Source organism: Lynx canadensis, chromosome A3 (genome assembly GCF_007474595.2).
Source record: "Lynx canadensis isolate LIC74 chromosome A3, mLynCan4.pri.v2, whole genome shotgun sequence".
In the NCBI taxonomy this organism is placed as follows: domain Eukaryota; kingdom Metazoa; phylum Chordata; class Mammalia; order Carnivora; family Felidae; genus Lynx; species Lynx canadensis.
Genome location: NC_044305.1, coordinates 29490059 through 29505210, shown reverse-complemented (window position 1 = coordinate 29505210; position 15152 = coordinate 29490059). Strand labels below are relative to the sequence as shown.

At 50.8% G+C, this 15152-nt stretch overlaps 1 protein-coding gene across 1 annotated transcript; it reads left to right on the top strand.

The window, feature by feature from the left end:
* The first annotated feature begins 1928 nt into the window (after positions 1–1928).
* On the top strand, positions 1929–14392 carry DDRGK1 (DDRGK domain containing 1). The gene is made up of 9 exons (XM_030309961.2): positions 1929–2094; positions 3258–3464; positions 4702–4814; positions 5045–5146; positions 8296–8418; positions 8702–8740; positions 11311–11367; positions 11882–11930; positions 12308–14392. Exons 1-9 carry the CDS (start codon positions 1929–1931, stop codon positions 12472–12474), a joined length of 1023 nt encoding a protein of 340 aa, XP_030165821.1. The 3' UTR covers positions 12475–14392.
* Positions 14393–15152: the final 760 nt, after the last annotated feature.

Below are 15152 nucleotides of genomic sequence, written 5' to 3'. Positions count from 1 at the left end.
GAGAACTAAATGAAAGCTGTAAAAATTATATCTGTTTGAGGCAGCGAGGAAGAGTTCTCTCTATTGACTGTTGCTTTGCCCTTCCAGAAACTTTCTGTGCATGTGCAAATTACACACAAAAATGTATGAAGTTTTAATTTTTAGGTTTTAGAGGAAGTTTATGTATTTTATTAATCTCTACATCCAATGTGGGGCTCAAACCTATGACCTTGAGATCAATTGAGCCAGCTACATGCCCGGTGTGTTTTTTAGTGTTTTGTTGTTGTTGTTAGTTTGTTTTGTTTTTGAGAGAGCGAGTGAGCAAGGAGGAGAGGGGCAAAGGAAGACAGAAGGAATCTCAGGCAGGCTTCCTGCTTGGTGTGGAGCCTGAAGTGGGGCTCCATTCCATGGACCCTGGGATCAAGACCTGAGCTGAACTCAAGAGTTGGGTGTTCAACCAACTGAGCCATCCAGGCGCTGCCATAATTTTTAATTTTCAATTAAAACTTTTTTTATGGGAAATTTCAACTTATGCAAAAATGTCAAACTTCGCAAAATATGAAAAAAAGCCCCATTACCCAACTTTAACAATTTTAAACATTTGCTATTTTTATTTCACCTATCCTGGCCTGTTTGCTTGCTTAAAATTTAAAAATGTGAATTATGAAATTTCCAAAGTTACAGAAAATAATAAAATAGATGCTGAAGTTCCCAATATTCCAACTTAACAGATATTAAAATTTTAACATGGTACCATCTTTTTTCAAATCTTACACATACCATTGGTCCTTTGATCTTTGTGTTATTACACACACACAAAAACTTCATATTACTGTTACAGCAAATTCCCAGCAGTTGCTATTTGCTTGTTAAAAAATCTTGAAGAGTGCCTGGTTGGCTCAATTGGTTAAACATCTGACTCTTGGTTTTGGGTCAGGACATGACTTCACAGTTTGTGGGATCAAGCCCCATGTGGGGCTCTGCACTGTCAGCTTGGTATTCTCTCTCTCCTCTCTGCCCCTTTGCCCACTCTTGCACGCTCTCCCAAAATAAATAAATAAACATTAAAAAAAATTCTTGAGTTCACATCCTGTCCCCCGTTTTTTTTTCCAAACAACTTTATTGAAGTATAATTTTTTCCTAGTTTTTAAGTAATTCTTTTTTTTTTTAATTTTTAATTTTATTTTAGAGAGGGGGGGAGAGAGCACAAGCAGGGGAGAGGGACAGAGGGAGAGAGAGAATTTTAAACAGGCTTCACTCTCAGCGCAGACCCCAACAAGGGGCTTGATCCCACAACCCTGGGATCATGCATGATCTGAGCCAAAATCAAGAGTCAGGTGCTCAACCAACTGAACCACCCAGGCAGCCCTTTAAATAATTCTTAAGAATTAAATGGAAATTTAAATCTCCTCTGGGTATTTAAATTTTGAGTGCTCGCTATGGAAAACTGGGTCACTAATTTTCATATTAGTCTAATAAAGCTAATTTAAAATAATAAAGCTAATGTTAAAATAGGTATAAAACTGCAGGTCTGGGTACCAAAATGTATCACTAAATAGGAGATTTAGTCTCTGCTCCTCCCCTCTCCCCTTTTAATGAAATTATATGTGACAGATAATAGGCAAATCTCTGCCCTTAATCCGATCCGTGGCTTTCCCTCAAAAGTAACCTCTATTCTGAAGTTGGTGTATATCATTGCTAAGCATCTTATTGTACTTTTTCCACATATGTATGTTTTCATAAACAGTGTGTGGTATCGCTCAGTGCTTTTAAAACATATATAAATGTCGCACTGCACAAAACCGTTTGCAATAATTTCCACCTGAAGGAATGGGTATTTTTATGCTTCCCAAATTCCTTAGGGTAAAATAATGAGGCCTCCATACGAAGTGTGCGGCCTGGGCGGAGACCCGGGTGGTGGGCGGGGTCTAGGGGGGATAGGAGGGGCCATGTGGACGTTGGGCGGGGCCCCGGAGACCCGGGCCTCAGGGTGGACGAGCTTGTTCCGCCTGAAAGCTTTCGTCATGGTGGGCCCCGTGGTGTACCTGGTGGCAGCGGCTCTGCTTGTCGGCCTTATCTTTTTCCTGACTCGCAGCAGGGGCCGGGCAACAGCAGGTAAGAGATACCGCCGCTCCAGGACAGGTGGGGACGCGTTCTCTGGCCTGAGCCTTTGTAGGCCATCGCACCGCGGCTTCTGCGCATGCGCTGGCCTTGCTTGCCTGGACCGACGAGTTGCTCCGTGCCGGCTGGCGCTCGTCGCGCTTCAGGCCAGCTGCACGCATGCGCATTCCTGCGCGTCGGGGAGCGGGCGGAGACGTAGTGCTCTAACCCTACTCGCCGAGTGGATGGCAGCGCTCTACACCTCTCTCCTAGCCTCAGAGACGGCTTCTCTCAATTCCTCTCCTCGCCTTCCGACACTCCAGACCCAGAGGGGCCAGGCCCTGGCGGACACACTCCCTTCCCTCATTGGGGCACCCAACGGAGAGGCCGCAGGGGTTTCCCGTCCCACCCAGGCCGGCTCCAGAGTGGATGCCAAGAAGGGGGCGCTTGAGTGTTTTGTGCTTACCTACGAGCTGTAACTACCTGAGCCTCTGTCCTTCCCCTTCAAAGAGAGCACCTTCCCTGTTCTGTACCCCGACCATGAGGCCATGTCATCTGCCAGGGTACAGTTCAGATACTCCTATCATTCTCTTCCTCTCGTCATTTCCCATTTCCTGTCGTTATGTGGATTTGTGTATATATAGTCTCTTCCCCTCCCTGGGCCCACAAGTTACTTCAGAGCACCTACATGCTCCAAGGGCAGGAGAGAGAAAGCTGAGGTAAAGCAGATAGCCAAGAAGTCTTCCTGGAAGGAAACACACAGCCCCCGGGAGCAGGTGTGCTCCTGGTTGGCATGCCTTATAAAACTATGGCAGGTGGTGTTGAGGCAAGCAATAAATGCAGTCCTGCAGTGGGCATTCACATGAAGTCTGGAGAGGTCAGGGTGAGCTTCCTGGAGGAGGTAGGGCTTCATCTCTGTCTTGCAGGGTGGCAGTATCCTGACAGACCAGATGGAAAGGTATTGACAAAGTCAAGAGGGAACGGATGATCTTGCTGCATAGGACCAAGGTGTGGGTCTGGGTTATAAAGGCCTTAATATCTGAGAAAATTGGGGCTTTGTGCTTTGGGCAGCAGGAGCCTGGAGAACGTTAAGTGGAGGGTGAGACATCCGGGGTTCTCCCCTGCTTTCAGGTGGATTGGGTTGCTAGACAGTGTTGTGGTTCCTCTCTTCCCTACAGCTGGCCAGGAGTTGTTGCACAATGAGGAGCAGCCTGTAGTAGCAGGCTCAGTGGCCCAGCCTCAGCCCCTGGACCCCGAGGAGCAGAGAGCAGGGGGCAGGCCCCGGCGCCGGAGGGACCTGGGCAGCCGCCTGCAGGCCCAGCGTCGAGCTCAGCGTATTGCCTGGGCAGAGGTGGATGAGAATGAGGAGGAGGCCATCATCCCAGGTGAGAGGGGCCCAGCCTGGAGGGGAAAGGGGCTGTTTAAGGGCATAAGGGGACCTCCAAAGCTGGATGGAAGAGTGGAGTGTGAAGCTAGAGTATAGGAGATATGTCTGGGAGCCACAACATGAAGTTGGAGTAGGGAATACTTGAGACCCATCCTTTGGTCCCAGAAACCAGCAGTTCTGGACCCTGACCCCTATTCTATTAGGCCAGCCCCCTCTTCCTTTATCTTGGTTTTCAGTGTCTAAGCAAGAGGGCAGAGATCTTCAGATTGACCCAGAAAGTTCCTTAGTCTACTTCTCATATCCCAGCACCTTAGTAGTTTCAGCACACTCATTTTCTGAGAGCCTCATTCTAGGGCCAGAGTGCCTAGCCAAGAGTTTCTGTAGTTCCTGAAGTGAGATCACCTGTGTTTGAGGTTGGAGAAATTTGTTGACAGAAGCGTCCATATCCCTGGGAGACCATCAGAGCCCCTGGGATTGTGGGAAAAAATATCTCTTCTCCAGTGCTGAAATCTGGTGTGAGCCTGAGGAAGAGGCATTTGGGGCTTTTGCCCTTGTACTTCTGGGAATTAGCCCCTTTTGACTCAAAAAAGACTCACTCTGTGGTACCATCCCCCTTGTCTCAGACTTGGGATCAGACGTTCCTGCTGCCCCGGCATCAACAGCTAACCTTTAGCTGGCCTTAACTTTAGGTAGCCTTGGGGTTGGAGCTATCTTTTTTGGCCCGGCGTTGAGCCCAGAACCCTCAGCCGTTCCTGACCACAGTGAAGACCATTTCAGATATGAGGTGGGGATACATTTCCCCATGGGGCCATCCTTCCCTGGAGGTTTGGCTCAGAAACAAACCACAGAACTCTGCAAGCCCAGATATGCCTGACTGGGATTTTCAGACACTCAGATATTGGAACCCAACACCTCCCTTTTTGTGGCTATGCAGCATCTAAAGTTATCATCTGTTCCTTTGCCCCATCATTCTCTCACCCTTACCCCACCTTATCTGCTATCCTCAGCACACACTCTACACACACTTTCTGGCATACACGCACTCAGAGTGTGAATTTCTATGTTCATGACAGATGTCTTTGGAGGGCAGAACTGGGCTAGTGACATTTACAGGTGGGAGGAAGGGGATCCCATCCCCCCTCCCCCCACACTGTGGAGAGGAACAAGGAGTAGGATGGACTCATCCTCATTGGTCCTCTCCAGGAGCTGAAATGTCTTTCTTTGACTGTTCTCAGCCCAAGAGGAAGAAGGTATTGAGAAGCCAGTGGAAAGTCACCTGTCAGGGAAAATTGGAGCCAAGAAACTACGGAAGTTAGAGGAGAAACAGGCGCGAAAAGCCCAGCGTGAGGCAAGCAGGAGGGATGGGGTGCAGCTCTGGGAAATGGGAAAGGGTCCTGCCTTTCTTGTCCCCCATGTCAGAACCTTACCTTGGGCTCTTTGCACGCTGCTTGCCTGGCTCTGTCTCCTGCAGCTTGGGTCTGTGGTCCGGCCCAATCATTACCTTCCCTGGCCTGTTTGTGAGGTGGGCAAACTCTAGTTGGGAGTGGGAATATGCCCCCTACAGAGGCCTCTCTCCAGGCAGAGGAGGCTGAACGTGAGGAGCGGAAACGCCTTGAGTCCCAGCGTGAGGCAGAATGGAAGAAAGAGGAGGAGCGCCTTCGCCTGGAGGAGGAACAAAAGGTGAGGCAGACTCCCCCCTCCCCCCAACTTCTGAGCCCTGACCAGGCAGCCTTGCTTCCTGTGCAGCTCCCCACACCTAACCTAGAAGATGGGCCATGGACTTGGTTCAGGAGCAGGCCTGGTTTATTTGGCCCTGGACTCTAAACACAACCTATATAAAGCTGCTGCTGAAAAGCAGAGCCTGAGATGGGGATTTTTTTTTTTAATGTTTATTTATTTTTGACAGAGATAGAGACAGAGCACGGGTGGGGGAGGGGAAGAGAGAGAGGGAGACACAGAATCTTAGTATATGTGCTGCCGAAGCGAGCACGGGAGACACAGAATCTGAAACAGTCTCCAGGCTCTGAGCTGTCAGCACAGAGCCCAATGCGGGGCTCAAACTCACAGACAGAGAGATCATGACCTGAACCGAAGTTGGACGCTCAACTGACTGAGCCACCCAGGTGCCCCTGAGATGGGGATTTTTGTTCATTTGGCTTATTGAGCATACCATTTAAAGGAAAGTGAGCATTTAAAGAAAATTGAGATGGCTAGAGTGGCTGGAACAAGGTAAGCAAGAAGGAGACGGGTCAGAGAGGGTGTGGGGTCTGGACCCTAAGGGCCTTGAAATTGTTAGAGGTCATTGTAAGAGTTGGTGGATCCTGCCTGATCCAGGTCCTGTTTAGGGCCTGCCATGGAGAAGATAGATGCCCAGAGAATGGGGGCCTCTGCAGTAAAGGTGGTTAATGAGCATTTGTTTGCCAGTGGCTCCCTTTCTGAGAACGAGTGCTTGAGAAAAGGAACATCACAAAGCTGTGGTGTGTATATAGAGTGAGAGCTAGGGCTTCCCAGCTGGGGGAAGCTGGCCCTTGGCCTCTGACTGGTCCTATTGTCCAGGGACCCTGGATGGCAGAAAGCCTGGCTGTGGGTGCCATAGCAGATGGGCCAGAGCACGGCAGAGAGGAGGCATTAGTGGAAAGGGTTTTTTTTACCTTTTTGAATATTGATATTGTGTAATGGACCCTAAATGACCTTTAGGAAAGGATTCTCCTTTCCTGCACCTAGTTTCCCATTATTAGCATCTTATCTTAATGTGGTATATTTCTCACAGTCAGTACTGACACATTGTTTGTTGATGTTTATTTTTGAGAGAGAGCAAGAGAGCGCATGCGAGTGGGGGAGAGGCAAAGAAAGAAGGGAACAGATCCAAAGTGTGCTCTGCGCTGACAGCAGAGAGCTTGATTTGGGACTTGAACTCATGAACCGTGAGATCATGACCTGAGCCAAAGTTGGATGCTTAACCAACTGAGCCACCCAGGCGCCCCAGTATACGTTGTTTTAACTAAACCCCATACATTATTCAGATTTCATTAATTTTCCTCCAGTTTCCTTTTCCTTTTCCTTTTCCTTTTCCTTTTCCTTTTCCTTTTCCTTTTCCTTTTCCTTTTCCTTTTCCTTTTCCTTTTCCTTTTCCTTTTCCTTTTCCTTTTCCTTTCCCAGGGTTGCATCCAGGATACCACATTACATTTAGTTACCATGTCTCCTTAGGCTTCTCTGGGTTGTGACATTTTCTCAGGTTTTCCTTGCTTTTGATGACGTTGATAGTTTTGAGGAATATCAGGCAAGTATCATAGAACATTCCTCAGTTTGCGTTCAGCTGATGGGTTTTTTTCTCATAATTGGACTGGGCTTATGGATTTCTGGGAGGAAGGTCACAGGTGAAGTGCCCGTTCTCATTGTATCAAAGATACATGTTGTCAACTTGTCTTTACTGATGTTAACCTTGATTGCTTGGCTCAGGTTGTATTTGCCAGATTTCTGCACTGGAATGTTAACTCCTTCCTTGCTGTACTTCTTTGGAAACAAGTCACTGTGCACAGCCCACACTTAAGGGGTGGGTAGAGTTATTCTCCACCTCTTTCAGAGGAGAGTATCTACACAAAGTATTGGGAATTTTTTTGTTCCAGAGCTATACTTTTTCTTTTTCATTTATATAATTGTTTGTTTATATCTACACAGACTGGAGGATATTTATTTTGTATGTTGTGTTAGAGTCCAATACTGTCTTACTTATCTTATTATATAGACCATTGGGAGCTCTCGCAATTGGCTCCCATGTATCTTTGACGTAACTTCATTGTTTGGTTTCCTGAGTACTTTCTTTCTGGCACCACAAGATGCACCAGGTTCATTTTATATGTTCTTTGCCCCAGCTTTAGCTATGTGTTTTAAAAAGATCTTTTTGAGAGCTGTGGAAAATAGAATGACTTGGGGGGAGGCTATGGCACTAGGTGGTGGTGGTGATTGAGCAACACGGATGGACTGAGAAGTTTTCCGGAAGTTGAAGGCAGAAGTGGTAGATAGGACTTTATTTCTGACCAGGTGGCCAGATGGCTGTGTGACTCACTGAGCCAGGGACCCAGGAGGAGGACCGGACGTGTGGGGAGTAGATCACAGGGTCTTTCTGGGACATATGCAATTTGAAGTGCCTGTGAGATGGCCCAGTGGATGTGTCACGTGGGAGGAAAGATCTGGGCAGGGGTACAACTGTGGCAGTCACTGGCGAGGAGATGGTTTTTGATGCTGTGGGCATGGCAAGGTGACCCGAGGAAGTGGGGGTGGGGGGGAGACAGGGCTGAGCAAGGAGCAGGAGGAAGTCCTGGAGAGGGTGGGGTCTGCAAGCCAAGCAAGGGAAGAAGAAATGGTCAGCTCTCCCGGCACCACTAAGAGGCTGTGAGGCTGATGGTTGTCCCTTGGATTTGGTGGGATGGAGGGCAGGGGTGGGACTGTAGCACTTGTTTTGGTGGAGAAGTCAGACTGGAGTAGGCAGGAGGGGTGAAAGGGTGATGAGGAAATGGAGCCTGGGCATTTGTACACAAAGTTCAGACATGACAGGAAGAGAAGGAGGGGGGGTGATTGCAAGGTACTGTGGGGTGGGGTCACAGGAGGATTTTCAAGGAGAGGGGGCTGAGCAGCATGTATCTGGGAGGTAATGAAACTGGTGAGAAGAGGGGCCTCTGCCTGCAGCTCAGCTTGAGGTTGAGAGAGCAGAGTCTTGAAGGAACTGAGAGAGGGCTGGACTGTGTGCCCTGGTGCGCTGTGGGGGCAGCAGAGCCCAGAATAGGGATGGGGTGGGCACCTGCCCCACAGTACCTGACTCTTGTCCACAGGAGGAGGAAGAGAGGAAGGCCCGGGAGGAGCAGGCCCAGCGGGAACATGAGGAGTACCTGAAACTGAAGGAGGCCTTCGTGGTGGAGGAGGAAGGTGTGGGTGAGACCATGACTGAGGAACAGGTGGGTCCACACTGCCCCTGGGAAGCCCCTCCCCATGCCCACCAAACCCACCACCCCATCCCAGATACCCCATTGCTCCTCACCTGCCGCCCTTGTCAGGCAGTGAGAAGTGGGTGGGCATCAGGCCCAGCAGCCTCTAATGGCCAGAGGCCTCGTCCTCAGGAGAGGTGGTGCCTCCCACCCCTCGCTCTGGGAGGCTCTGCTCACACAGGCTGGTGGGTGGGCGTAGACCCCTGTGGCCCCTGCAGGGGGGACATTCACCCTGATTTCTCTGCCCCTCTAGTCCCACAGCTTCCTGACAGAGTTCATCAACTACATAAAGGTAAGAAGCCACCGGACAGAGCCTGGGTGTCTGCCCCCTGCCTCACGTGTGTGTGTCACGTGTGAGTCTGTGTGTGTGTGTGTGTGTGTGTGTGTGTGTGTGTGTGTGTGTCACGTGTGCTCTCTCGGCCTGGAGGGAGCAGACTGGAGCCAGGGTACGGGCAGCTTATTCAAGCTTGTGCAGGCATGGGTGGGGGACAGGAGAGTCTGAGCTGCCCGCTCCTGGCAGACCTAGCTCTCCTCTGACAGTGGAGAGGGACCCGGTCTGTGTGGGAGGCCTGAGCCTTCAATCACTTCCTCACAGTCAGGGTTTGACAGTCTCCCTGCTCCTCAGACCCCACGCTCAGTGAGTCACTGTGTTTTCAGGTTTCTTCACATGTGTTTTCTGTCAGTTCTGTCACACTGAGCCTCCACTGAGTTGAAACAAGTATCTCTTGCCATGTGTTCCTGACCGGGAACTTGGGTCTTCAGGGAAACAGGATGATGTTTCCTTTGGAATCGAGGGCGGGGCGGCACGTGTGCCCCACTCTGTCTGTAGCTGCACCGGGTACTGCTCCGGGTTGCATAAGCACGTCCTGCTCTGCTTTGCTGCTAAGCAACTTCTCTCCCACGAAGGATGCGACAAGGGGAGAGGTTTTCAAGTGCAGCTCACAGGTGCAGAGGCGGCTGAGGGAAGGGGTACAGAGGGAGTGGGGGCGGCAGTGGGGGTGCTACTAGGGGGTGCCAAGGAGCCAGGCCTTGCATAATCCTCCCCCCCACCTCTTCCAAAGGGAACAGGGTTCAGACTCCTCCCAGCGGCGAGGAGCCTTGCTCACAGCCTGGGGGCCGGGTGTTACTGGGAGGCAGAGAGCGCTGTTCCCCTCTGATGCAGCCCATTCTCTGCCGGTTCTCCACGCTGGCACCTTCGAGGGCCAGCAAGACCTCTCTCACACTTTCCTGCTGCTGTTTGGAACCTGCCGTCCCCACCTACCCAGCGGACAGCAACATGGTCTTGAGTCTCCTTCAGGAAAGCTTTGATCGCTAGCATTAGCTCCCCCTCTCCTCTGCAGAGACCTGAGTAAGGGCCCGCCCCCCCGCGGCAGTTGCAGCGCTTGCTTGCAGAGGCTGTCTGCAGAGGCCATTTTCCGGGGGTTCTCCAGACTCCTCTGGACCCTGGAGGTCTTTCCGGCCCGTGCTGGCTGATCCTCCCAGCGCTATTGTCGGCAGGGAGAAGGACTTCTGGAATACAGCCCACCTGCCTTCCTCCAGGCTCCTCCAGGTTGTCAGTCCCCTCTCTTTCCTGACCAGGGCTGAGTGGGTTGGTTGGTTTTTCTAAACATACTTTTGACCCCAGCAGCCCCTCGGGCCGGGTCTTAAGAGACACCTGGGGTGACTCCACGTTCACACTCTGAGCTGTCACTGAGAACCCTACACCTGCTCCCTGCTTTGTAGGTAGAGGTCAGCTGGCCAGGTCACTTTGTGCTCGCCACCCCCTGGCCCAACTGCCGCTCACTTGCCTCCCCGTCTGAACGTTCAGTTTGGCATTTTGAACAGTCACATGCCATCTGCAGCTGAGGAGGTGTCACCGTGTCACTCCTCCCCCAGCTGATTCGCTATGGAAGATTCCTGGAAACGCAAAAGACCGCCTTCTCTCGAGTCACATGCTATGCTGTCTGGAGGGGAGGCAGGGGCAGATGCATGTGTAGGACCCAGAGGTAGAGCCTCGGCAGCACCTCCACTCCCCCCTCCCCCTGCCCCCTGCCCCCTGCCCCGGGAACTAAACTTTCTACTGAGGGTGAGAGGGAAGCACACACAGCATGGTAGTGCATGGAAAGCACTGAGCAAATTTAGCCATAGTTATTTTAAGGGTGAGCACAGTGCCTCAGCAGTGTGAAGGGGATGGTGAAAAGTGTGGCATGTCATGGTCGCAGGGATCTCTAGGCCAGGGGCAGTGAACAAAGGTGAGACAAGCCGAGCTATACTGCTTCTGCCAAGACCCTGGCTCATCTGGGCTTCTCATCTGCTTTCACCTGTCTACTCGGCCAGCCTTGAGCTCAGGCAGGGGATGTGTCTTTTGCACCTCTGCACCCTCCTTCCCACATACGTACACCTCAGTTCCTTGGCCTTGTGTTCAGCATACACAGGTCCTAGTGAGTTTTTTAGTCAGCTTCTGGCAATTGTCAGCCCCTGGCTTCATCTCTGTGGTGCTTCCCTTTTTGGCCTGTACATGATGTTGAAATGATACGGCCGGATGCAGAGGAGAAGGTAGCAGTGGCACTCAGCTCTTCATGTGTGTCTGTCCCAGGGTAGTCCCCAGGCCAGGAGGTGGCTCATGGGGCAGGTGGTGGTTTGGGCAGATCCCTCCCTGCAAGCAGGGCCACAAGAGAATTTATGAGTGCGTGTGTGCCTGTGTACAGGCAACTGGGAGAGCGTGTGAGTAGTGTGTGAGCGGAACAAGGCTGTCCCATGGGAGTATGTAGCCTGCTTAGCCAGCCACCAGAGCAGAGCAGGTGGGCATGCCAACCTCAGAGGGCTTCTATGCCGAACGGCTTTGCCCAAGGTCCCCCTCTCTCTCCTCTCCCCTCTTTGCAGCAGTCCAAGGTCGTGCTCTTGGAAGACCTGGCTTCCCAGGTGGGCCTACGGACTCAGGTAAGCTCTTGAAGGTGGGTGGCCTGCTACGTGGAATGTGGCCACGGGGCCCGTATGGCTGTCAGAGGGGGCCCGCCTGAAAGATGGGGTGTTGATGTCCCCGAGCAAGAGTAGACTGTAGGAATCTTTGGCACCCCAGGAATCCTGTGTTTCTACTCAATGAAGGAAAAAGAAAAAAGCGCAAACCCCATCACTCCAGCAGCCCCTGTAACTGAGGCAGCCCAAACCCAGTTACCTTGATAACTGTCTTGCAAACAGGCTATGCCAGCCTTCGTGGCCAAACATCCCCACCTCTCCTCTCCTGCCTTGAAGTGAGCCTCTCTCAGGGGTCTTACAGGGCCCCAAGACCAGAGTCCTGTCTCCCCTAGGCCCCTCCAAAGGAGAAGCACAGAGTCACGTGGGGGGCGGCCATGAAAAGGAGGGGAGGAGAGTCGGCTGTGGTCGGAGGGCGATTGTGACTGTCTTCTGGGGATGGCAGTGCCCGTCTCTGCTCTGAGACTTGTTCTTCTCGTAGGACACCATAAACCGCATCCAAGACCTGCTGGCTGAGGGGGCTCTGACAGGTGAGGGGATGAGAATCATTTGCCATAGACCCTGCCTGGGACGGGGGTGGGTGTCTAGCCACAGGGGGCCTGGCAGGGACTTGTTCCAGAGGCCAGATGACTCCCCACTCCCAGCCCTGGATAGGGAAGTGGTGTGCATGCAGGAAGGGCGCAGAGCAGAGGGATATGCCCAGGCCTGGGAGTGGCTCAGGGTGACAGGGACAGCCTGATTTGACTCACCTAGCCACCATTGGATGCAGCCAGGGGAGGCCAGGCAGGCAGGCAAGCCTGGAGGGCTCTGAGCCAGAAAGGGGTGTCTGGGTGGGCATTCTTATGCAGTGGTGGGGAGGGGGGCTTAGAGGGCTGGGCTCAGCCCCACAACCCTCCTGACTCCACAGGTGTGATTGACGACAGGGGCAAGTTCATCTACATAACCCCCGAGGAACTGACTGCTGTGGCTAACTTCATCCGACAGCGGGGCCGGGTGTCCATCACCGAACTTGCGCAGGCCAGCAACTCCCTCATCGCCTGGGGCCAGGAGCCCCCTGTCCAGGCCCCAGCTTGACCTAGCCCTTCCCTTTTGGACTGGGAGCTGGTACAGCCTACCTGGCCATACATCTTGGTCCCTCCCCACCATCCTGGGGGAGAGATGGAATGTGGCCAGGCAGTTATAGATTAAAGACCTGTGAGCACTGCTGAGCTTGGTGTGGCTTGGTATGACAGAAGGCCTGGCCTGAGATCCCAGATGAGCAAGTGAAGCCTAGTCCTCAAATTATATCCAGGGTGGGTGGGGGTGGGAGGAGCCCTGTGGTGAAAGTCCCATTCTTATGCATTCATTCATTTAAAAAGAATATTGAGCATTTACTGTGTTCCTTTGTACCCTACAAAGATGAGTTCTTTCTCTCCCTGCCTCAGAGCAACCTTCCCAGAGCAAAAGTGAGCAACCTTAGGGCCACATCTCCCCTAACTGGGGAGGGAGGTCTCACTGTTGCTTACATGGATGGATTCAGGAGCCCTACAGAGTACTGAGAGCCCTTAAGGAGAAGAGTGAAGTGCCAAGGATAGAATCCTAAGGGACATCGGCCTTTAAGAGGGAGGGAAGGGCAGTCAGGGAGGGAGAGAGGCTGGGCAGGTGGAAGGAAGCGGGGAACCTACTTGAGCTGGAAGGAATTGTACAGTGGAGAGATGTGCTTCCTACAGTCCATCGCATGAATTTAGCTCTGCATCCTCAACAAAGTTTAAATGGTGTGGGCGATTCCACCCACCGGTGGATGTAAGGACCATATGCTCAGGAGTGGGTGTGAGATGGGAGATGTGTGTCTCCTGTAGGGTCAGTCACTCTAGTTCCTGTAGGCTGTTCATGGCGTGTGCATCCTGCTGTGCTGAGGGTGAGGCATGTATTTAAAGGTGTATTTTTTATGCAACATTGCCCCTAAACATAAACCACCTACTTCCTCTCGTGCCTGGTAGAGGAGGCAGCTTTCTGTTCTCACCCTGAAGGAAACCGTGTGGATGATTATGGGGAGACAGGACATTAGACTTTAGGGTGGAACCTTCCTGAGTGTTGTCAAGGATGATTTTGACTCATTTGGTGCCATAAGCATTAACTATAGTACCTAAATTCCAAGTGAGGTCTGACTCTGCTGCTTCCGTCAGCAGCAGGCACTTGGGAGTCGCCTGGAGCTAGGAAGGGCCACGTGCACTGCCTGGGAGCCCGTAATCCAGTAGGAGAGAGAAGGAACAGATATAGGTACCATTAGTGTCAGAACGAAACATAAAATTACAAAGGGAAAAGGGGGCTTACAGTCTGAGTGATGGATGGTTCTGGGCCCTGGTTGCCCATTGGAAGCACCTGGGGAGTTGTGAACAGTCTCATGCCAGATTGCATTCTGGACTAGGGGAATCAGAATAAGACCCCACCAGAAAGGGCTTCTTACAGAGCAAGGTCTCTTCCGTCCTTTCCCTCACTTGTCCTTAGCCACTGCCATCCAGGTGGCAGGATGACTAGGAGTCTTAGCACCTGCATTCCACCCTCAGGACACAGTCCACAGGCCAAGAGTGAGGAAAAGGAAATTCCCTTTCTCACATCCTGGAAGCTTTCGAAAACCCTTTATGTCCCACTTAGTGTGGAGGAAAAAAACCTGTGACCCTGTGTGCATTATTTAGTGATCAACCTACTAATCTAATAAATTTATCAAATGGGCAGTTCTTGAAATAGTGATTAACATGTTTCTAAATATGTATAAAGCGCTTTCACAATTAGTACATGAAAACTTTCAGGTTTAACCACTTGTAATTTCTCGAGCATTTAAACAATTATTACTTAAATACTTCTAAGCATTTAAATCCCCCAAATTTAATACATGAAATTATTTTAAATGCTTTTACATCTCAAAAAGTAGACCTGGTGTTAAAACAATGACATTACTGATCTATGTGTGTGATACTGAAACTGATTATAAACATTTCAATATCATGATTTACATTTGCTTATTCACTAGCTCTGCTTTTATTTCTTTTGCTTCCTGAGGGTAGTTTTCACTTCTCCTGGAGCCCCAGCATGATTATCTCGGATGGCTGAGGATGCATATATATGAAGGATGGTGATTCAGAAGCAGGGACCCAGGACTTCACTGTGACCCTGAGTCCTTTAGTTGTGTGGCCCCTTTTTCATCATTAGGTCCCCCCTCCACATCAGAAACACTTGACTGTTGGCTCCAGCTCATCAGGTAAATTCTGATTTTGGAGTTCCCAATTTACAAAACGCTCATTATGCTTGTTCTGGGTGCCTTATCTTTATAGCCCAGTTCGACAGGCCTGTTTTGATGCCACTTGCTCCCAGTAGAGTCCAGTTCAGTTTTGTTCTATCACAACTTCTCTTTTTCATGGACCTTCAAGGCCTGTTATTTTTTTTTAATGCTTATTTATTTGAGAGAGACAGAGACTGTGAGTGGGGGAAGGGCAGAGAGAGAGGGAGACACAGAATCCGAAGCTGTCAGCACAGAGCCCAACATGGAGCTTGAGCCCACAAACTGTGAGATCAGGACCTGAGCTGAAGTTGGATGCCCAACCAACGGAGCCAGCCAGGCACCCCAAGGCCTATTATTGACAAGCCCGTGGTGGGAGAGCCATATAATACAACTTGTCTTTTCAAAAATGGTTAAAAGATTGGTCATAAGTTGAAAAATTGTAAAAACTGGGTAATGGGTACATGTAGGTTATACTCCTATTTTTATATTGAAA